The sequence below is a fragment of the Hemibagrus wyckioides genome, linkage group LG07 (assembly GCF_019097595.1).
Source record: "Hemibagrus wyckioides isolate EC202008001 linkage group LG07, SWU_Hwy_1.0, whole genome shotgun sequence".
NCBI classification, from domain to species: domain Eukaryota; kingdom Metazoa; phylum Chordata; class Actinopteri; order Siluriformes; family Bagridae; genus Hemibagrus; species Hemibagrus wyckioides.
Window position 1 is genome coordinate 7,512,688 of NC_080716.1, and position 25,192 is coordinate 7,537,879.

General features: G+C 38.1%; 1 protein-coding gene across 1 annotated transcript in view; it reads left to right on the forward strand.

Annotated features, from left to right (window-relative positions):
- brinp2 (bone morphogenetic protein/retinoic acid inducible neural-specific 2) overlaps positions 1-25,192 on the forward strand; it is a 121,053-nt gene that overhangs the window by 39,077 nt on the left and 56,784 nt on the right. The window contains exon 2 of the mRNA XM_058395996.1: positions 8,597-8,915. Within this exon, the coding sequence (XP_058251979.1) occupies positions 8,647-8,915 (269 nt within the window). The 5' untranslated portion in view covers positions 8,597-8,646. The remainder of the gene's footprint in view (positions 1-8,596; positions 8,916-25,192) is intronic.

Consider the following 25,192-nt stretch of genomic DNA (forward strand, 5'->3'; position numbering starts at 1 on the left):
ACCATCATTCCTCACTGCTATTGCTGGTCACTAAATTGCTTAAGCTTTGCTCATTTTTGTCACAGGTGCAAATAATGGCCCTGTCCCAAATGGTGCACTTGTGGCCTCGCGGTCTTCATTTGCGTCTGCCAAATAGGTACAGAAGGCCGTAGGGTGTTCCATTTCTCATTTTAGGCTTCAAATGAGTGCTCATCAGTGCCCTCAGCGCGCCCTTATTGCGCCATTTAGCAATGCCTGCAATGAAGCAGACTCAGCATCAGTCTCTGAAGCCTTTACTATTACCATCGAAGGCCAACGGCCAAACCTAGATGCAGTCCTAAATTGTTATTCATTATTAATTGAACTTGTCATTAGGCAGCATTGCAGCAATATCTGTTAAACAAATACTGTAAAAATGATTTAATTTAGTTAATCTAGACACTGATTTACCTGAAGCTACAGCATTCATTCTGAATCTGCCATGATACCATCATTTACATTTATCAGTGTTTTTTTTTTTTTTTTGTGGAAATGAGGAAATGATTTTGAATGTTATCTTGTTATCTTGAGTGTAGCTATATCAGGTATAATCATGACATTTGAGCATAATATTTTGACTCCATTGTGGCAAGCAAAATGAAATGAAATCTTTCAGACCATCCTAAATGCTCACTTTTACATCCGTGCAGCTCCGAAAACTGTTCATGGCAGTTCTTATTATATGTCATTTTGTTTATTTTGTCAATTTAGTGGCCCTGAATTGAAAAGGTAACACAAATAATAATAAGAACCATGACGCTGATGAATTCTCAGATCTGATTGGTCAGATGGTGTTGACTATTTTTCTTTTAACACTCGCTCTGACACAGAGGTGGGTAGAGTATCCAAAATCTGTACTCAAGTAAAAGTACAAGTACTTATAGAAATATTTACTCAAGTAAAAGTAAAAATCTTAATAGTTACTTGAGTAAGAGTAAAAAAGCAAAAAACCAGAGCGAAAAAACAGAATAGCAAACTACTTGGGACGCTTTCACACCTCACACCTCTCCTTAAAAGTCTCTTTGTTCTGGTTTTATAAAACATAGGTTGAAGTAAAGTAGCCTATCTCAGTCCAATGATGGCCACATCTCAGTCCAGTGATGGGTACATTAACATTACATGACCTGTCATTTGCAATAAAATCTCAAACACACCCCGGTGTTTTTCTAACAATTAACTCTGTCTTTATTTTCACATTCACAACACAAACTTGTCAGCATCTGCATTTAAACAAGCTAACAGAGAACAAAAGAGATGGTGTGTGTGTGCAGAGTGTGTTTTATTATTAGAGAGTATTATGTTTGTGTATGAACTTGTTTGTGTGTGTCTGCCCTTCAGTATGTGAGTGTTTATTTTGTCATATGTTCTTTCTTGAACAATCAGTTTTACAGAATGTTACTGTGGACTGATCCTCGTTTTCTTGACCTGATTGGTGAATCCTCTGATGAAATAATAATATATGCATTTTATAAGTACATGCATTCTTCATAGGTAGGAATAAAATTTTTATTTTCTATGTATGTTCTACACTTTGTTGAGGTGTCCGTATTTCTGTATAAATGCGTGACGTCACAGTATGCTGTGTTGTTTGTAGGGTTCACAAGATCTTGCTTGCACGAGAGGGCATGTGAGGAAAAACATTTGGACAGTGTGAGAAATGTGCTATTAAAATAAGGTCAATGTGCCCATAGTTACCAAATGACCATTAATAGAGTTCAAATATGCCTAAATTTGACACTTACTGCTCCGTGTTTTTTCAGGTTGGAGATGGAATTCTTGTACGCTGCGATGTCAGGTGGTTTTGGTGAACACAGCATGCATCGCATGATGAAACTATTCTTTTTGACATCTTGGAGTGAAAACGGACTAAACTGCCTCCGTTAACTCGCACTCGTCTTCCTCTGCTTCAGCTCCATCCGCGACAGCCTCTCGCGAAGCAGCCTCTCCAAAGTCTCGCGACACTTGCGAACAAGCCATATAAACTAATAAAAATCTCATACTGTATTAATTATTAACATTTGACAGTAACGGAGGAACGCCACCAAATGTAGTAAAAATGAGTAAGAGTAAAAGTACACATCTTTAAAAATACTCTAAAAGTACAATTACCCAAAAAATTTACTCAAGTAAATGTAATTGGTTCCTACCCACCTCTGCTCTGACAGTAGTAGCAGGCTGCAAGAGGTTTATATTGAGGCATGTGTTCTAATACATACTGTACACAGGTACTTGCATGCAAGAAGCTCCACTTAAACTGATTAAATGTAATGAAATATTGAGTTTTCAGTGAAGAGATAGTTATTTAGCATTCTTGGAAGGAGTCTCCAGTGTCAGTGTTGAGTAACAGTCAGATAAAACTTAAGAGAAAAGAGAGATGCTGGTGAAGGAATGACCTTGCATTGTTAGAGGTTGTTACTCTGACCTTGTCTGTCTAGGGTTATATCATTGCATAATATTTTAATTCATTTCAGTTTAATTTATTTGTATAGCGCCTTTTACAATGGACATTGTCTCAAAGCAGCTTTAAAACTATATATATATATATATATATATATATATATATATATATATATATATATATATATATATGTATATATATATATATATATATATATATATATATGTAGTTTAAATTTAAGTTACTCTTTTATCCCTAATGAGCAAGCCTGTGGCGATGGTGGCAAGGAAAATCTTGCTGTGATGTTATTAGGAAGAAACCTTGAGAGGAACCAGGCTAAGAAGGGAAACTCATCCCCATTTGGGTGAAAATATACTACTATACTATTAATATAGTATTTTACACATACATAAAATATATTTGTTCACATTATATGAATGCCAAAACTCTTTTCATGCTTAAAAATATTTTTTTTAAATCCTTGCCAATTTTGGAAAAGCTCAGACGTTCTAGTAAGAAACATCATTATTCTGAACTGAAGCTTTGATATTTTTTTCATTAACATCTCCATGTGCTTTGCGATCTTCTTCAACTCTTCTGAGACTAAAATGTGTTTTATTTACTACATCCCAAACCCAGAAGATGTGTTGCACATCCTTTCCTGGGAGATGTTGAAACCCCCCAAAAAAACAACTTGGGCAGGATGTGAAAGCATGCCGTTAGTGTAACGTATTTATACATTTTGCTTTTTCGGATTTAATACAGAAACCATTTTGTTGAGGAATGTACCAGAAGTATCAATCACACCGACTCAGAGATGGGTGTTAATTTAATGAGCTATTAATAACACAATTGATGACCGGATTATGATCCGTCGGCAGTTTTCCAGGAGGTAAACATATTAATGGCTCTTTGAAATATATGAGTGCTCAGGAAATGCTGTGAGAGATTTGCCCACAAGCATGGAGGTTAAAAACATGCTGGCAGATAAGTCCTTGACAATTCACTTCTCAACTCTGCACAGATTCTCTTCTCCACATGGCATTTGCTCCAGATGGCTAATTCTACATCACTAAAGATAAAATTAGATACGAATGCACCACACTACAGAGACGCTGAACCACGTTAAGCGCTAAGATAATCCTTCAGCGCACCAGAGCAAACAGGCCATCCACCAATCCCTCAAACCTCCTGATGAGCGTTATCTGATCAATTAGTTCCAGTGCCATTATACCCCACTAAAGCCTTCAGGTGAGGTGAACATCTTGCAGAAGCCTGGCTGGCTGGATGTTTAAACTCACCTCTAAAGCCCTTTTAAAAGGGGCAAGCGCAATATGCGTAGTCTGGAAACATCTCATACCATGGCATGTCCCAATTATGCACTAATAAATTCAAAGTCTTACTCGCAGATTTCCTCCAGGGTGCTAAGGGTAAATATAAAGACACCTGAATTATGCAAGTTGAGCATGTAAATGTCACAGCTAAATTCAGCACTTCTTCCATTGTTTCAATGGCATTTTCAGTATGTTTTATGTATTTTATAATTAGTCCTGATCCCCAGAGGCCAGCGAGGTATGAGCCAGAGCATCAGTCTAAGATGTCACTGCTTAAGCACGGGGCTTCATTTGAAAGGCAAATTTGAAGCAAGATTGGAAGAATTCCGCCAAGATATTCTAGTCCAAAAAAACGTCCGTAAATTACTTCACTTCACTCCTTCCCCTTCCAAAAGATAAAGGAAAGCGCTCAATTAGTGCTCATGGCACGAATTTTGGAAGCCGCCTGGATTTGCACCCTAGTTAACGCTCAGTGGAATTAGCATCAGTCTTGCCTTTTTTTCTTTTCGGGATGGCAGACAACACGCAGAGCTGAGATAAAGTAATGCCAGCAGGGAGAAAGTGGAAGTAAGGTCATTGGAAGGGGGTGTGATAGATTGATAGATAGATGAGAAGAGAGGGAAGGAAAGAACGAAAGAAAGAAAGAATGAGGATTTGGCTTGAAAAGAGTCGGTTTGGCAACTGTTAGGTAACTATCTTCTATGCTCCTCAGCAGTTGAATGCAATTTGCTTCTTTTCCAGCATAATGAGCAGCGAAAAAAAGAAGAGCTCTGAACTCATCCTCAGCCAGATGGGAGTAGCGGAAAGCATGAGATGTTGCACATGAGTTGTTGCTTTGGCCATTATTGAAATGTTTGCTTACAGATGAACACTTAATGCTTCCGCAGTCACCACTTTACCTCTCATACATTAGTGCTGATTAAAGCATGTTAATGCTTCATTAATGTCAGACATTCACCTAGGCTGCTGGCTTGATTGTTGGAGGTATGTGGTATGTGCATGTGTGGGTGTGTGTGTGTGTGTTTGTGTGTGTATGAATGCACACTGCACAGCGTTAATGTGTGTATCTCATAGATCTGTCATCGCTTCTCTCTCATTCTCTGCTTCACTTTTCATGCATCACAGTGTGTCTACATTGTAGCAGCACATTCATATTGTATGGAGGCAGATGAAAATTCAGTGCAGAGGATCGTGGGAGCAAAAGTGGTGGAAAGCAGGCACTGAGAGCGGAAAGAAATGTAAACATTTGTGAACTTTATGCAAATGAAATACAAATATCACTGGGCACCAGCCAGTCCAATGATCTCATCCGTCCCTCCAGGGTTTTGTGATTTTTGCAGTCAAAGAAATGAACGCAAAATCAAACCCACTCCATGATAATCAGAGGAACTTATAAATTATCGCAGATTTCCTGCGGATTTGGGCCAAACCGTGTCGCGTGATGTCACAACATGCATTCAGTCAAAGCCTTGTACCATTCACATGATTTAAATATAAGTACAGCATTCACAGAGTGTCATTACATATGTTTCTTCACTGGAAGGAGCTGAAAAGAAGAATCCTGTGCAATTTCACCAATTCAAATAGTTTCTCATAAAATAGGCACAAAAAATATACCTTTCAAATTCTGAACAAAAGTCACAGTAAAATCAAGGATTTTTAACTGCAACAATCAACAAACTCTGGTTCATGTGATGAGACTCGCGTCCACAATTACAGTCAAGTTGCACTAATTAGCTTGTAAAGACTAGCAGTATGATAGAGTAAGAGTAAGCACTGTGCCTGAACAGAAGCTTTACACTGCTTTAATCTCTTCGGTAACTGGAGATAAATCCATTGGCTGGAAAGTTTAAGAATCATTACCAAAATGTCCCAAAGCTTCCTAATCATCATTCCTACAACTCTACATGCCATATACTCTGGACAGCTAAATGTGCTAAATCCCTGAAGCGCAATTGAAATCAGTTTCATGTTGTGATTAAATCCGAAAGATACAGCATGTGTGGGAATTTTTTTTTATCCAAAAAACATATGCTTCCTTGCATCATAAATGTGTATCAGCACTCTTTAAACTAGTAAATTAGAACCATATCAGGCAGTGGTGTTGGAATGATATTAATGCCACTTTCTCTTAACGACTGAGAAAGGCACTTTGTTAGCAGTGGCTCTGTTTTAGTTTGACAAATAGGGTGGCATTTAGGGAACCTGGAGCAGCCTTGCAGGATTTGATCAATGTTATCAGCACAGTAATGTAGTTAATCATGGACTCTCTCTCTCTCTCTCTCTCTCTCTCTCACACACACACACACACACAAACACACACACTCTTTCTCTTTGTCTTTCTCTTCTCTCTTTCACTGAAACACACACACACATGCTCTCTCTCTCTCTCTCTCTCTCTCTCTCTCTCTCTTACACACTCACACACAAACACACACTCTTTCTCTTTGTCTTTCTCTTCTCTCTTTCTCTGAAATACACATACACACACACACACGTGCTCTCTCTCTCTCTCTCTCTCTCTCTCTCTCTCAAACACACACACGTGCTCTCTCTCTCTCTCTCTCTCTCTCAAACACACACACAAACACACACACACACACACACACACAAACACATGTGCTCTCTCTCAAACACACACACACAAACACATGTGCTCTCTCTCTCTCTCTCTCTCTCTCAAACACACACACAAACACACACACACACACACACACAAACACATGTGCTCTCTCTCAAACACACACACACAAACACGTGCTCTCTCTCTCTCTCTCTCTCTCTCTCTCTCTCAAACACACACACAAACACACAAACACATGTGCTCTCTCTCTCTCTCTCAAACACACACACACACACACACAAACACGTGCTCTCTCTCTCTCAAACACACACACACACACAAACACACACACACAAACACGTGCTCTCTCTCTCTCTCTCAAACACACACACACAAACACATGTGCTCTCTCTCTCTCTCCCTCTTTCTCTCTCTCTCTCTCTCTCTCTCTGTCTCTCAAACACACACACAGCACACTTTCACTCTTTCTCTCTTCAGTTTCTCTGTGTTCGCTATTCCTCTGTCTGCATTAAGGGCAGTGTACTGAAGACACTTGGTGTATATTAGTGTAAACTGTCGATGCGCACCACACAGTTTCATTTCATAAAAGCTCTTTTCAGAGATGTAAGTCTGTATAGCAGAAACTAATCTGTAAATGTATTTCTCATTAAATCACTTTATTGTGAAGTAACTAGCGCTTACTCTTCAACTGTTACTCCACAAAGACGAGATCATTCATTCTACCTGTCGAAACAGTGCTTTTATTACAGGACCATGGAGGCATTGGACAAAACAAAACAATAGTATAAAAGGAATAGAAAAGGTCTGAAGGAGGCTGGGAATGAAATATGTAAGGGGAGCAGGAGGAGAAATGGAATAGTGAGGAATTAGATTAGTGAGAGGATTGCTGGGCACAAAGGAAAGAGAGGGAGTGGAGGACAAAAAAGGGAGGAGAAGGATATTCTACAGAGAAATGAGCGTATTTAAATTTCCTCTATTAGTACTACCAATGAGAGGGTGGAAATAAGATGTTCTTACATGAATGTAAACATCATTTCAGGAAATCCACTGGCTTCAGGCAGCCTCATGAATTGTGCAGGGATAGACTATTCTGTGAAATAGACCAAATGACATGTGCATTATACAGGGAAGGTTATTACTGGGTTACAAAGCATGCCTTGGATTCGGATCCAGATTTGCCACTTGCACACTAATTGCTTTTTTTCCCCCTAAACCCACAATAGTGGCTTGCTCCACTTCCAAATGAAAGCAAGGTAGTTCATACATCATTAAGAATTCAGCCGCACATCTGGTCCCAGTGAAATTAATTTTCGTTGTAAATTTGGTAAAGATGAAGAAATAATGTCAGGGAATATTGATGGTCCCAGATCCCCCCCCCCATACCCCCATCCCCACTACCAGTATAATATGTGCATCAGTGCAGTTGTGAGTTCTCTCCCAGATCCCATGTTGCATTGCTCAATGTTCCCCTCACTTATTAATATTTGGCCCACGATAGACCCTTCGACATTCGGACTTGTTTATTTTTTTTCCCTCCAGTGAACTATTGAATAATTGAGTGTTTACTCTGGCTCACAAACTCTTCAGCAAAAATCCTCATCTTCAAAAAATACACAGACATTCATATTACAAAGTTATACAAGAATGCCGAAAAGGTCTGCAGTGAAAGAAAAACCTTGCTCTCTAAGACATATCCTCACAGAAAGATGAATTCAGAACCCTTCCCTAAGTTCGCTGTAATTTCTTAACAGATGTTTTATTATGGGGTGCAGGGCAGCTTGGTTGGGTAGCACGTTTGTCTCACACCTCCAGGGTTGGGAGTTCCTGCCATGTGTGTGTGTGTGTGTGTGTGTGTGGAGTCTGCATTCCTCCTGGTTCTCCAGCTTCCTCCTCAGTCCAAAGACATGACATTGCCAGGCTGATTGACGTCTCTAAATTGTCTGTAGTGTGTGAATGGGTGTGCGAGTGTGTGAGTGTGTGTGTGTGATTGTGCCCTGTGATAGACTGGCATCCTGTGCAGTATGTACCCTGTGTCTGGAGTCTCCTGGGATAGACTCCAGATTCCCTGGGAGCCAGTAGGATAAATGGTGTAGAGAATGGATGGATGGTTCATTAGAGAAAGACCTTGACATATTTTGCTGCTTAACATTTGTCTTAGTTCAAAATAATATTTTATCATGAAAATGAAAAAAAAAAAAAAACAGTTCTTCTTAATGACAGTGATGCATCTGACATGATCTGTTTCCTGTCCCATGGTTCCAGGTCAGGCGGGATTGGCAGAAGAATGCTGGTCCCAGGCGTCTGGGGGCAGGATGGCGTCGTGTTGGCAGAGCGCTCTGGGTGTTAGATGGTTCCTCTTGATGCTCGTGTGGCGCTGGGCACCTCTGGGTGCTCTGAGCTGGCTCCTGGCCTCAGCTGAGCGCCCTGAGCCTTTATCTTTCTCCTCTCTGCCTGGCAAGGCAAGTGTGGCTCAGCTTGACTGGCTCCTGTCTGACAAGGGTCCTTTCCACCGTTGCCCGGAGTACACCGAATTCAAGGAGCGCTTTCAACAGGGCTTCTCAACACGATACAAGATCTACAGGTAAGGTCTAGTTCTGCCATGCTTGAAACAGGAAGACAAAAAAAGTTTTTCATGTAGAAAACAGCACAAAATTTTTGTCATGCAGAACAAAAAACGAGCCCTAAAATCTGCTTTATGAGTTATTTAATAATTCCTCGTGAACACGTTCTCCAGGGGTAGTGAAATGAGATTTTCCAAATCTCGGCCTGGCTTGATATTTGCATTACTTAGGACTATGTAAGAAATCCCTTTACTGACTTATGTGTTGCATCATGGGCCTGGAGACACAATATTTCCCCTGTGCATGTGTATAATACACAGAATGAAATTAAAAATTGATTTGGATTTTTTTTTTTTTGCCAGGGAAGAAACATTTCTGCAGAGGTTTGTTTGAAATAAATAGAAATTCTAAACTATATGAAGTGTAACTGCAACAGACAGATGAGAAAAACTTACACTGAGGTAAATAGACAGGCGTTAGACACCATGAGCGACTAGAACAGCTTTAATGCAGCGTGGCATATTTTCTAGAAGTCTCTGAAGCTGTACTGGAAGGATAACCATTCTTTCAAAATATTTTCACTCAATTTGTGTTTTAATGATGGTGCTGTAGTACACTCTGCTTCCAAATCTCCCACTAACAGGAGCTGAGATCTGGATACCATGAGGGCCAGAGCATATGATTTACACTCCATTCAGTGAGCTCTCATGGCGTGATTGTCATGCTGGGACAGAGCTCTCCTAACAGTATAGAAAGGTTTCATTATAGCATATTCATTACAGTGACTAACGGGTCATGTGACCCAAACCATGGCACTAAAATATTCCCCACAGCCTGTTGTGACCCGTCTATTCATATAGAGTGAAATCTCTCTGAGGCTGCAGCATCCGTGTCATAAAAAGTGCCATATAAATATAAAGATAGGTGCAAACACATGACATAAATGGGCCAGACCTCACACAGCTTCTCCCTCATGTTCTGCACTGACTAACTCAAGTGACATTCACATTTATTTTCACGGGTTTTCACAGCACCAGAGTGAATCATGCTAGTCTGTGTGCTCTATGCAAAAATAATGCTTATATAATCTTGAAATTTTTGTGCCTTTCATACCAGCATAGTGAGTAACGTTAGTGTGTGCTCTACGCAAAAATAATGGTTATATAATCTTAATTTTGACACAACATCGGATTGCTGATTTTGTGTCAGGGTTTTATTAGTAAAACAAAATTGACAGCAAATCATTTTATTTAAATTCTATGAGCATTATCTGCATCACAGCTCTGCTGAACTCAGAGAAATCCTAAAATACCTAAAAAATTAATTCTCTAGATGTTAAAACATTTGGGGAACAAATTCTTGACTACTGAAGCAATATCTTCTGTGAAAGTTTTAAGCCGCAGTAATCATTTATAAAAGGTGTTTAAAAACGCTGTTTCACTGGATCAGATTTACGCGTCTTTAATATGCCAGAAATTAGGGTTTAAGGAAATACGGTGTCCAGTATACCAAAATCTCTGGTCTTAATTATCACAGTGCACTGATGTGTACACAATGTTGCATAAAAGCTATTCTTTCTTGGTTTTTGGTTCTTTATTCCACTCTTTTTCAATATTGTTCCTAATATAACGGTAGGGTATATATTAAAATATAATAGGGTTTCTATCACATATATCTAATACATAACACACATTGTACAGTGACTTTTTCTCTTGTTGCAAAGTCAAACTCTATGAATTACACATAGAGCAGCACAGAACCTACACTTTTCTGAAGGCGAGATACAAGTGCATAAACTTAGCATATGTTTTATTAAGTACCATTTTCAAAGTTTGGAGTTGTGCTCAGAGCACAAGAAGGCAACACCAACAGAACAAAACAGAATAAAACATTCCTCAATTCAAAAAAACAAAAAACAGATCAAAACCAAGAAGTCATAAAATCAGAAAACAAGCCTTAGACTTAATGACCCGGGTGCATGATGAGACTGCAATGAGATTAACACACAATGAGATAGAAATAGACAAACTAATTAAGGGATCATCTTCAAACAGGTGCACACATTAGATAACAGACCAGTGATGTTACAGGAGGAGACTAGAACCCAATCGACATAACATGAGAAAACATAAAGAAACTCACATCTAAAAGGCAATGAGAGAAGGAACGACATAATTAGACTCATATTTAAAGCTATTCAAAAGTATCTATTGTTTCAGGTCTGTGTTGATGATACTGTTACATATTAGTTACACTACAAATGTATAACACAAACTGTGAATCTCAGATATATAACTCAATATATAAACTCAAATATAAAGTGTAGATCTATTCAAACTTGTTCAAAGATTCATAAATCATTATACTGGCTACTGGAACAATTGGCTTCAATGTCAGTTTGCAGGATTAGGATTTAGTCAGTTACTGAAAGTAATGTCACATGTTAGTAGTAAACACTTTTCAACCTGCATCATCAGGGTCATCCTTTTAATTCGGCTGAATCTCAAGTAGTAATATTCCAAAAACTAGTATACATTAGCTGGGAGTGGTAGAACGTCGGGTAACAGAAGGTTGTGCATTCAAATCCCACCACTGCCAATCTGCCACCCCTGGGCCCCTGTGTAAGGCCCTTAACCATCAGCTGGTCAGCTAATAAGATGTATGTAAGATACTGTATATTCATTTGACCGTGTAGGTGTAACTTTTTGTAGGTTTTTGGAATATTTTTTTAAATTATTTAATTATTAATTTAAATATTTATATTTTTCTGTCAGTGCCATCTTCTGACACAGTTTTCTTTTGTGGTTTCTGGAATATTAGCATATAGTCTGCTACTGGTAATGATGGTGTGAATAAATGAATGAATTTAAGTATGTTTTAGAGGAAGCTGACAGCCCCGTTGTATAAGTGCCCTCATGTTGATGTTCTTTCAGCTGCTCCCTGTTTGGGGTCGCCACAGCAGATCATTTGGTCCACATGTTTCAATTTGGCACAGGTTTTACACCGAATGCCCTTCCTGACACAACCCTCCCATTTTATCCGGGCTTGGGACCGGCACTGAGAGCTAACTCTTCAATGGCTGGGTTTGCGCCCTGCCCGGGAATCGAACCCGGGCCGTGACAATGACAGTTCACGCTTAATCACTTCTATTGAATCGCATGTTCAGATGAAACTCTGATAAATTTGATCTAAAATGGATCTTTGCACAAACACATGGATCCCATGCCAGCTCCAGTAATAATTATAAATAAACGTGAAATCTGCATCATTCACTTAACTAGATTCTCTTTAGCTTTAGAATTTGGAGGAAGATCTGATCACAACTACATAAAATTGTATATCATAAAATCTGTATATGTTATATCTTTTTTTTTTTTTTTGCTTTCACCGTCAGTCAATATTATTACATTAGAAGAGTTTTTACATTCAGAAGCAACTCTGTCTCTTGCATTTCTTTCTATTTATTTAGCACAGATGATATTTTTATTTAATATTTGTTTTTAAGGCTGATGCACTGATTGGCACACTGTTCCATGTTAACTCATGATGAGAGAACAGTGAATGTTTTTTTTCCTCCTTCGCTGTAGCTGACAGCAGTTCCGTGGGTGGATTTTGGCTTTTTTAGTCAGGCTCTTCTGCCCCATACCTGTGTGTGGTTGACTCTGATCCGCGCCTCAGCATTCGCCTGCAGAAAACTACAGAAAATACCCCTGCTGAAGCGTGATGGGTTTGCAGAGAGCAAAACAAGGGTCTTGCCAGAGCTGTTTGAAAGGTTGTCTTGCAGGTTGTCTTAAAGACCAAAGTGTGCGTTTGTTCTTGCTAAGGTAGTGTGTGTGCATGGGCTGTGCGGTTCAGTGGAGGTGCATAAACATCAGTCATCTGACTGGGCCAAACCTGGAAGTTTTTACCCCACAATTTGCTGTTCCAGCTGCCCTCACCTTTAAATAACACAACAGATCTCTTTCTAAATGCACGGCTGGAGAGACAGAGATAGAACACCTGCATTATGCCTCCTATAGAATTTTTTTTTGATTCTCAATGCTGAATGTGAATTGAATGCTCTTTATTCATATTTATAAGTACAAATTTTTTAAGCAGAAAGAAAAAAAAATAAAAGTTCACTAGAACAAAATCAGTCCAAGCATAAGGCAGGTACAGGAATCCACATGATTTCCTAATCTGAACAAACACCATGGTCCAAAACTTGGATAAAAAACAAATATTCTAAGGCACATTTGAAGAGTCTCAAGTGAATATACGGCTTCTTATTGAAACTAACTTGTCTGAAAAAAGTGCAACTCATCAGTAAAGCATCTTTTCACTTTACTTTGGTATGCATTTGTAGTCTCTCAAGGATTCTTCAGGATTGTTGCGAACAAAAATGCTTTTTCCCCAAAAAATCTCTGATGCAACTTTCAATGTTTTTTGTGCTATTTTTGCGGAAAACTGGTGAAGGATTCATCTTTTAAATTCCTACCAGTGAACACATGTAACTACTTTCTATGATAGCTGTACGTATGTGACTCCCTTCTCACAGTGAAGAAAGCTTTAGCTGAATGCATGTTGTGATAATGTTACATGAGAAATCTTTGCCCAAATCTGTGGAAAATTTTCAAGCTTCTCCTCCTCCTCCTCCTCCTCCTCCTTCTCCTCGACCTCCTCCTCCTCCTCGACCTCCTTCTCGTCGTCCTCCTCGTCGACCTCCTCTTCCTCTGCAATTGCAAACTCTTGAAATTCTGGTTGGACTGTATTAATATACAGTAAGGTACAATAATAAGGTTCTGAAATGAAATGTGAGTGTGCTAAGCTTCAAAATCTTCATCAATTTGATACTGAGCAAATTAAAACTTGGGTAGACTTTTCTGGCTACAGTCTTTAGGATCTTGAAGGTTATAATCTGATTGGCTCTCCATTCTTTATACATGCATCTGTGTGCTGGTTTCCAAAAATGTTTGATTTTTGGTTCAAACATTTACTGGGTTCAAATACTCTATTTATCTATTTATTTATTTAATCTATCTATCTATCTATCTATCTATCTATCTATCTATCTATCTATCTATCTATCTATCTATCTATCTATCTATCTATCTATCTATCTATCTATCTATCTATCACTGGCATAACAGTGAGAAAAGACAGTGATGAAATGATTTGCTTTTTGTAAAGGAGTGATGTAATGCTAGCTCGAGCATGTGCTCAGGAGATTCCAGCAACGCCACAGACAGCAAAGACAGTCTTCTTTTTCAAGCTGAAACAATGAAACTAATATTTTGTGCAGAAATCACTGCTAGAATGGAAATTTTGAAGAGTCAAACACGTCAGGATGGCATTGTCAGAGTGCCACTTTCTAGTAAAGTAGTTATTTAGTACTGTATACAACTAGCGTACTAATAAGCCAGAATATTATTCAGAGTTAATGCAATTTAAAAAGTTAAAAAGTAGGAAGTTTGCTTACAGTTGTACTTTCTGTCCCAATTTGTTCAAAGCATGTATATATCTACTTTATGGACAGCATTAAGAGTAATACATTTTATTTTATTTTATTTTTTAAAAATTAAATTAAATTAAATTAAATTAAATTAAATTAAATTAAATTAAATTAAATTAAATTAAATTAAATTAAATTAAATTTAATTTAATTTAATTTAATTTAATTTGTTTACTATGATATAAATACTAAATAGACATTAGAAATGTAAAACAAATATATATTGTTTTTATGAGATAAATCTCTAAATAAGATAAGAAGGAATCTGTAGCTCCAGTAGGCTGTGATGGCAGGCAGATTGAGCTAAAACATCTGACTGAGGTTAACTCAATTTAGACATGCTGTGACTGGAAACAATGAAAACAGAACTTTTGCATATTGTAGAAATGACCTCCCGCTGACACGAACTGAGGAACAGCTGCCTTTGCACAGTGGTCTGCTCTCTGACAGCATGCTTGATGCTAATTAATATTTAATTTTCTCTTGAAAAATGGGCTAAATGAATGCCAGCACAGGAGAAGTCAATTCTTGTTATTTAGCTGCATTCAGATTGGAATAGAGACATATGCAGTGCATGGGTTCCTTTAGATGCTAAATTCTGGGATTCTTCCTGGTAAAAGCTTTGTGTGAACTGCAAATACAGATACTGCCAGACACGGTGTCTGGGAAAAAATATAAAATATTCACATGAAGGACATACACATTTTATAAGTACAGATCATGTTAAGGTAAGGTAAGGTATTTTTCTACACCTCCTTTTTGTTCAATAGTGCATCTCTAAATAAATATAAATTATATATTTGTGTGTACTTCTAGCCTCTGATTCATCTGCTGTGGACTTGCTGTTTTCTAGTAAATTTCAGCTACACTGTTAAAAAAACAAGGCGGGAATTATAATGTATATTATATATATATATAATTAGAATTATATATCTAATATATAATTAGAATGTAAACGTTATAATTTCATGTATATTTCAATACTCATTAATATCACTTTTAATCTGAGAAACCAAAACTCAGACAGATCCTTTGTTCAGGTACAGAATTAACAAAAGTTACTCTTATTCAGATACTACTTTACTCAATACTAAAGCTCAAATTTCTGTTTTTCTATATAAGTCAAGGTGGCTGATACTGAGACCTGCCTACAAATAGTCACTGTATAATCAATACTATAGAAGCTAAACAGACAATAGCAAAACAGTGGACTCTTACAAGTTTCCTGCTAAAAGCAGGTGATTGTGATGAGACTAATGAGGTAGCGAGAAACATGAGGTCATGGAGACACTGGAGCCTGGTCCAGCTGCAAAATGAGCAGAAAAGTCTTCTTAAAATCCATTTCATTCTAGTTAAAACAACACCAAATAAAATATTAATTGCAGCAGGTTCATAAAGTAATATTTTTGTTAATGTAAGGTTTTCTTCTTTTCAGCTGTTAACTATTTTATTTGTTTATTTGAATGTTACTAAAAAAGTACATTTTTAATTGATAGTGTCATTCATTTTGTCCCGTAAATTTCAGCGTTGTCTCACAGCAGGAATAATTAACATTTGACCAGAAGTGTATGTTTTTTTTGTGCGGTAAACTGCAACGTTCCCGGACCGTGACTGGCACCAAAATACCAAGCTGAGACTCTGCTGCAGTGGCGTGTGGAGTGAATGTTTATGACAGGAATAGTGAATAGGGAGAGAGACAATGTTGGCCCTTTTTATTTTTGTTGTAACATGTTCTTTCCTTTTTTATTATTTTTTTTTTATTTTTATTTTTTTTATTTAATAAGCCTTTTTATGGGGAAAAAGTAAGATGGGATAGTTATGAGGCACATCAGTAAAGGCCATGGCGCCACAGAGTCCCTTAGGAGAACTTTCGGAAGATGGATGGAGTCCCATACGAGCCGTTACCTGTGGGCCGCCGTCCTTTCAATGACAACCGACGGGGGCCTACAGGAGCAAGACTTAGTCCCTGAGGACATTGTATCCTAGTAACAGCTGGTTTCCAGGGGCAGTGTGCATCAGCAAGAAAATAACACCTTGCCATATCTTAAGCTGTAATGGACAGGAAGGAAAGGAAAATACAAATCTGTCGCACGGAATTGACGAGATATAGCACGGGAACTGGGAGACCTTTGATAATGTGAATCATGATGACTGCAGCTTTTTTCTATAAAATATGAGAGGACAGAATTTTAGATTATGGAAACATCAGCCAACCTCGGAGATGCATGTATTAAAATAGGATTTATTTTAAAATGCTGTGTGTGTGTGTGTGTGTGTATGTGTGAGTATGTTGTGCTTATGTAAAAACCTGATGCAATTTGCCACTTCAGTCTCTCCTAAGAATGATTGAGATAACAGTATTCAGTCTTCTACTATCTAAAATCAGATTTCACATTCACTATTGATGTGTTCCTTTGTATCAGAGTTTTGCTGAGTTGCCTTTCTTGCTATTACGTTGCTTGGGATTTTTGCTGAAAGCAGGATTTTGTCATTCCTTATTTATTTAGCATTGAGTACTTAGTCTTTTTTTTTAAGAATACAATGCAGTGCTTCGAAAGGGGCCGAGACTTAGTTTCTCAGTGTTGCTTTCAAAAACAACTCACACTGAGTCTCAAATCTTGTTTTAAACAGAAGGCAGGGGAATGAAATTTAAATTGGCTTCTGATGCATGGATGCAGTACACAGATGAGAGGCGACACATCAGAAAGCATGTCGACTACAAAGGCTTATTTAAAAAGTAGACTGAACCTGGTGAGACAGACTGTGTTCAAAATAGTCCAACAGCAGTCTGCTCAACATGCGCGTCTTACAGAAGCTCGATCGGATTGAGATCTGAGGAATTTAGAGGCCGAGTCAACACCTTGAACACCTCACTCTTTGTAGTGTACCACGGTCAGCATGGGCAATGCAGTAGCGCTGGGAATCACTGCTGGGCATCACTGATGTCTGTGCTAGTTAAAATATTGAGTCACGGGTTTAGTTAGCATGCCAGCTTTGCTGTTTTGCTTTACTTACAGGAACAGGAATTTAGCAAGTCGATATCTCTTTTAACATCCGTCAGTGAAATCAGAGGCAGCTGTCTTTTCCTCTTGTGTATCTTTCATGTACTTTAAGACTTTAAGTATATTTAAGAGTTTGCTATTTTAACATGAGGGAAGAATTTGAGGCTGTACTAGACTACTGATTCGGCTGAATAATTTACCGCTGTTTACAGTGTATCTGTTGGCAAGTGTTTGTCTGCTATATACAGGCTATATACAAAGAGAATCAAAGCAATTGAAATCCAAAAGGACCCAGCAGAAAAAACACAGAGAACAGGCTTTTCATACACAGACAATAATATGGAGTGATTTTTGAGATACAGCACAAGACAGGCTGCACGGTACAAAGGCAATGGTCTGTACATGGCAAGTCATCAAACAGAGATCAAATAGCAAATCATCCAATGACACACCGAGCCGAACCAAGGCACACTGCAATGAGATGAACCTGAAAGACAAGACACTCGTCTTACCGAGACACATAGTACACCTGGAAGAGATATGATGAAGCTTGTAACAAATATCACGTCTGTGCAGTTCCCAAATGTCACTTTTTTTTTGCCAGACTTTCACCACAATTATTTTTTTTTTTAAAGAAAAAAAGATTCATTAATTCATGATAAGAGGTAACTAATCAGAAAGCATATGGACAAAGGTTTATTTAAAAAGTACACTGAACCAGGTGAGACAGTCTGTGTTCACAATACTCCAGCAGCAGTCTGCTCAACATATGCTGTGGACATTGTTTTTTCCTCTTTAAATAATATACATTTTTTTCTGTAAAGTACCTCATGGATGTGTCTTGCGTAATCACGTTCTCATGTTTAAGAGGTAGTGAATGCAGTAGCACCGGACATCAGTGCTCTCTGTGCTAGCTAATATTATTTTAAATAATTATTTGATGAATGAATAAATTAATCGATTAATTATTACTAGCCACGTATTATTCTAACGCCTGACACAGATAACCAGTATTTCCTGACTTTTCCCTTTGCAAACTGTCTCCTTTGAAGCGGTAGCACACTGAATAGTTGATTACACACCAGCACCTTGTCAGTAAAACTGCTAAATATAGCTTTGTGAGGTGGAGTGATACACAGGAACGTTTTTCAATCTTACTCTTATAGTTCCTGATCCTACAGACATTTCCGTTTCTAGTGGTACGCAATGATTTTGAATAAACACAGCAGATCGTGTTCTCTTAAATATTACTTAATAAACTTAAACTATTATTAATTTGTGTCTTTGTAATGAACCAAAAAAACCCAAAACAAAACAAACAACTGGGAGCTTCTAGCATTTGTGCACTCTTTTGTGAATAAGACACACATAGCTTCCTTAAGGGATTTGTAGCTTCCTAAAAGGATCTTTATATATATATATATATATATATATACATTTTTTCTAAGACTGCAGGCTCAGTAATTATATGGTTGGTGAATATATATATATATATATATATATATATATTTACATTTACATTGCCTGAGATGTTAAGAAATATGATATCTGTAACAAATTGGTTCAGTCAATAAACTGAGAAATGAGTGATTATATCAGGGTATGCCTGCATGTCTCTATAAACGTGAAAGAGTTTGCAGTAGAATTGCTACAGTAAAAATATTTCTGTATAGCATGAATAAAATAAATAACCCACATGATTTTAAGCTACAGTCAAAAACAAGCACAGGACATTAGAGCATAAGGACATTACAGCTTTTCTGTATTTCTGTAAAATTTGTCTTGTTTAAATGGCCTCTTATTATTTTATTTTCAAAAGCAAAACCCCACTGGATCCAAATACAAAATATCTAAAGCAGAAAATGACAGCATTAGGAGTAGATTTGGATCAGGATAAGAACGGTTTGCAATAAAATAGTAGTGATGAATGAGTTTTACTCGCTCATATGAGGTAGCATAACAAATACACAAAAAGCCTTACACACAAATGAAACAGTTTATTATACCCATGTATATCAACTGGCTATATTACAACCTATACATTGATTGAACCATATTGATTTTGTCACAGGCGAGGAGATTAAATCTGTGATTTAAAAAGGGTAACAAATTTATGGGCTTTGCATCATCAGTCAGTTAAAGTATTGATATGCCGACAAGTGAAAGCACGCTGAATTAGAGGGAACGCCATTCAGTTTATTAGGAACATCCATAACACCTGCACATTCACACAGATTTCCTATCAGCCAATCATGTGGCAGCAGTGTAATGCAAAAAAAAAAAAAAAAACCAATCCTGCAGATAAAGAGCAAGAGCATCAGTTAATATTCACATCAAACATCAAAATGGATAAATGGTGTGATCTCTATGACTTTCATTATGGTTTGTTTGGTTGTGTCAGATTTGAGCATTTCAGAAATAGAGCATTTCTGGGAATTTCACACATAACATGTATGTTTGCTTAGAATCATATAAAAAACATAAAATATCGAAATGAATGATAATGCTTCCAAGGATGATACAATAACTCATATAATAACTCTAAAAACTGGACAACTGAAGATTAGAAAAAAATCACCTGATGTTTTTCCAGTCTTCAGCTGTCTGGTTTTGGTGAGTGTGTGTTCATGTTACCGTTAGATTCTTGTTTTTGGCTGACACGAGTGAAACCTGATGTGGTCGTCTGCTGTTGTATCTCAGTCACCCCAAGGTCTGCTGTGATGTGTGTCCTAAGATGCTTTTCGGCTCACCACAGATGGATTATTTGTGTTACTATATCCTTCCTGTCAGCTCAGACCGGTCAGGTCATTCTCCTTTGACTCTTCTCATCAACAAGGTGTTTCACTCTGTAGATCCTCTGCTTACAGGATGTTTCTTGTTTGTTTTTGCACCATTCTGTGTAAACTCTAGAGACTGATGCGTATAAAAATCCCAGGAGATCATCTGTTTCTGAAATACTCAAACACGCCATCTGGCACCAACAATCATGCCACAGTTAAAGTCATAGTGATCACACCTTGTCCTAACTCAGCTGTTTGATGTGAAGATGAACTGTACCTACATGATTTTTGGCATTGTGCTTTTGCAATATATATATATATATATATATTAGATAACTGATTAGATAATGTTTAGATAACTGTTTCTAATAAAGTGAAAGTCTCTATAAATTATTACCAGACCAGAACATAGGCTCTGTTCCAGCCCACATCTAGTTAGTACTAAAGTCTACACACTAGAAAATCCTCTCAGTTGCTTTCAGCAATATTTTAACAAACAGCAGTAAAATTGTCACATGCTGTATTCACACTTTTCCTAATATTTTGAGTCTTTACTTCATGCTTGCATTTCTTCCATTTTAGACGTTTTACCCCTTTTTAAGCACTGGAGTAAATCCAGCCAAAACCATTTGATTTTCAATATCAAAGTCACAGTCACTGCACTAGACTGGCACTGTGCTGGATGTGTCTCGGGGAAGACGGTTGCTATGGTTGCTTAGAGCCACAGTCCCACACAACATTTTACATCCACACCCTCTACACATAAGGGTACTTAGAGCCCCATGCCCCCTGACTGTGGTAGCGTTTAGAACCACACCCTCTAAATTGATTCTAAATTCCTTCACAGTCAAGAGCATTATTATGATATCACACCTCCTGATCATGATGGATTTTAGAGTCACGCCCCCCAATTATGATCAAATGTAGTGTCACGCCTCCTGAGTGTGATGAAATATAGTTTGCGATTATGATAGAAGCCCTGATTATGATGTAATGCAGTGTCATGCCCCCTGATTATGACAGAGTTTAGAGTTATAAGGGCATTTGGAGTCATGCCCTCTGACTCTGATTTCATTTTGAGCCACACCCCTTGTCCATAATGGAATTTAAAGAATTTTTAACCTGTCTGTAATGGATTTTACTGCCATGCCTCCTGACTATGATGACTATCATGGAGTTCGGGATCATGTCACCTAGTATACTATTTAAAGCCATGCCTCATGACTAAGATGCCACTTATAACCATGCCCCTTGACTGGTTTGGCATTTAGAGCCACAACCACTTATTACAATGGCATTTAGAGCCATGCTACCTGTCTAGAGGCAGACGTCTGTAAAAGCAAGGGCTTTTACAGCCATGATGTATTTGATGCCATTTAGAGCCACACCCCTTGACTATGATGGATTTAGAGCCACACCCTTGTCTGTGATGGAGTCACATCTCTGGACTATGATGGAATTTACAGTCACGATCCCTGACTATGATAGATTGAGAGCCACACCTCTTGTCTGTGATAGTATTTAGAGCCACACCCTTTTAACTGTGATGGTATTTAGAGCCACACCCATTTAACTGTTGTGGTATTTAGAGCCACACCTCTTGACTATGATAGTATTTAGAGCCACACCTCTTTTCTGTGCTAGTATTTAGAGCCACACCCTTTTAATTATGATGGTATTTAGAGCCACACCCTTTTAACTATGATGGTATATCGAGCCACACCTCTTGTCTTTGATCGTATTTAGAGCCACACCCTTTTAACTATGATAGTATTTAGCGCCACACCTCTTTTCTGTGCTAGTATTTAGAGCCACACCCTTTTAATTATGATGGTATTTAGAGCCACACCCTTTTAACTATGATGGTATATCGAGCCACACCTCTTGTCTGTGATTGTATTTTGAGCCACACCCTTTTAACTATGATAGTATTTAGAGCCACACCTCTTGTCTGTGCTAGTATTTAGAGCCACACCCTTTTAATTATGATGGTATTTTGAGCCACACCCTTTTAACTATGATGGTATATCGAGCCACACCTCTTGTCTGTGGAAGTATTTAGAGCCAAACCCTTTTAACTATCATGGTATTTAGAGCCACACCCTTCTAACTACGAAGGTATTTAGAGCCACACCCTTCTAACTACGAAGGTATTTAGAGCCACACCTCTTGACTGGGATGGAGTTTGGAACCAAGCTCCCTATCATGGCATTTATAACCATGCCCTTCGTCCATGATGGGATTTAGAATAACTCTATTATTAAGATGAAGGTTGGAGCATTGCACCCATGATGGAATTTAGAGTCCCACCCCCCAGTGTGATGGCATTCGCCCTGACTATAATAATTTTTAATTCCCCTTAAAAACAATTGTATTTAGAGCCATGTTCACTGACATAATGACATTTGTGTGCCTCTAAGACATTAAGACATACACAGACTTTAAAGAAATAGTTGTTTAATACATACATGGAAAATGTTTATAAAAAAAAGCTGTCAAGATGCATGTTCACCACATGTCTGAGGAATCTGTGTTTTATTATGTTCTTCTCATTGCACACCACAGAGGTACTAAAGCAGAAAATCTTATTAAGTCACTCAACGCCAAAAACTCCCAGCAAGCAATTAATGAGATTCAGTTTAATTCCAGTCAAGACGTGGAGTCTCGGCTATTCAGCTTGATGCAAAGGCAATGGGAGGAACGCTCTGAGCATTTGGCACACAGCACAATAGTTTATCCTATTTAGAAGAAACATTCTAATTACAGTAAAAGAAAGAAAGACATGCTTATGAAGTCTTGCAACTTTGCAGCTGGAGAATTGAAGATTCTGCTAGAGGGAACGTTTTTTTGAGAAGGCAAGGATGTCACTAGGCCCTGTATTTTCTTGCTGAGCACAAACATTGTGGGAATGCACTGGAGACGAGGAATAGCGTCTAATTATTTGTTATTCCCAGCTGCTCTATAAAGACGGCTCACAGTATAAACCTGACCTGAACTTGCACATGGTTGTAATGACAGCTGAGTTCAAGACGCTAGTAGAAAAATAACCCTAATTATATGTTTCTTTTTGTTGGTCTGGATCCTTGTTTTGTGTGATTTTTAAATAATTGGTAGATTTTGAGAAGAAGTCAATGTTTTCAAGAAGGGAAACATAGCTATGTGTTTGACTGACAGCTTAACACACGCAAGCCTGAAGACCCAGTTTCTATCTGACAGAGTGCGATGTTGCAGATCAGCAGTTCTGTCTTACAAACTCATTCTCTCTGTATTTCTCAGGTGGATGTGAGCAGCACACAAACGCATCAGAAGTGAAAATCCGCCTGCTTAATGTTATTTTTGAATTGCTGCTTGAGCATCTTCAGTCGCACACCACTGAATCATACCTTAAATAACTGCTGTGCTAGACTGAAAATCTAAACGTCACAGCCTACTATCTTCTCCGGTTAGTGATTCTAGCCTATTACATATATGTACGATATTCAAGACAAGGTGATACCATTTTGTTTGCATAAAGGAGGGATATTTAAAAGTGCACACTGACTTTTCGACCAGTGTTAGACGTTAGAATAACGCTGTAATGCATTTTAACGGTTCTGTTTTATTTCCTTACAATGTTCTATTATGGAGCACTATTCGCTGAGGAGAAATATGTAGTATTAACAGAGAGTACTTAGTATTTACTTAGTATTTACTGAGAGTATTTACAGTAAATGAATTGAAAATGCAGTGCATACTGAAATGTTTATCTAGCAGAACATCTAATCCTAGTGTTTTGCTTCAGTCAGAACCATGCACAACATGTTTTTGGGGAACTGGAAGGTGGGTTGGTTAAGGTGTCATAAGAAGGTTGTGAGTTTGAATCCCAGGTCCACCAAGCTGCTTCAAGGCCCTTAAGCAATGCGCTTAACCCTCAGTTTTATTTAAAAAAAAGAGTTAAATGGAAGACTTTTGGGATAAGGACGTCTGCCAAATGGCATAAGTTAGTTAAGTAGATAGATAGTTAGTTGTTGGCATAAATTAACTAGAAATGAGTTTAATCTTTTTAAAACACATTTGTTTATGACATTATGAAAAATAACAACCGCATTATAGTTAACTACACAGTTGATCTTCCAGTCTCAGGTCATTCACGCACAAAATGTTCACGTCAACTATATTTTTATGAAGCTAAGTTTGGCACCTTGAATTACCACAGACTTTGCTAAAAAAAGGATACTAGACAGCAGTAGGAGGCCCTGTTTTCAGTTAAGGGTGTGTCTAAGGACCATTGAGTGTCCTCCCACTTGCCTGTTCTAATAATATTCTAGTTTTAGATTCAGGTTAGAGGTAAGGAATAAAACATACAAGGGTGTGATGGTTGTGGACACAGGTGCAGGTACACAGTGATCTTGTCGAGGCAAATGAGACAAACGCGTAATCCAAAAACAGGCAATGAACAAACAGCATGAACTAGAGTAGGCGATATCAAAAAAACGGGAAAGAAAACACGGTCTATCCAGAAAGACTAACAGTAATTCAAAGGCATTGTAATGAGTCGCACATAAAAAAAGACACAGAGTGTATACTTTACCATTGCTTGTGTGTGTTCAGAAGGTGATTGAGTCCAGGTGTGTAATCAGTAGACTGGTGAATGTGAACTTAAGGGAATTTGGGTTTTGTAGTTTTCTGTGCCATGTTTGTAGGCTGCTCTGGAGTCAGGAATGTGTAATCTAACACCTATTCCAGCATCAACAGGAAGAAAATAATAAATGATAGGCTGGTATGAAGCATTACCACTCCAAAGTTGATTAATTTCTTGTTCCTTTATTCCTGAAGCTGAAGATGTTGAAGTTCTCTTTGGGAGTGACATGGTTGGACAGGATTAGATCAGAGGGACAGCTCATATTGGACATTTGGGGGGCAAAGTTAGAGAGGCCAGATTAAGATGGTTTGGACATGTTCAGAGGAGGGAGATTGAGTATATTGGTAGGAGAATGTTGGACATGGAGCTGCCAGGCAGGAGGCAAAGAGGAAGGCCAAAGAGG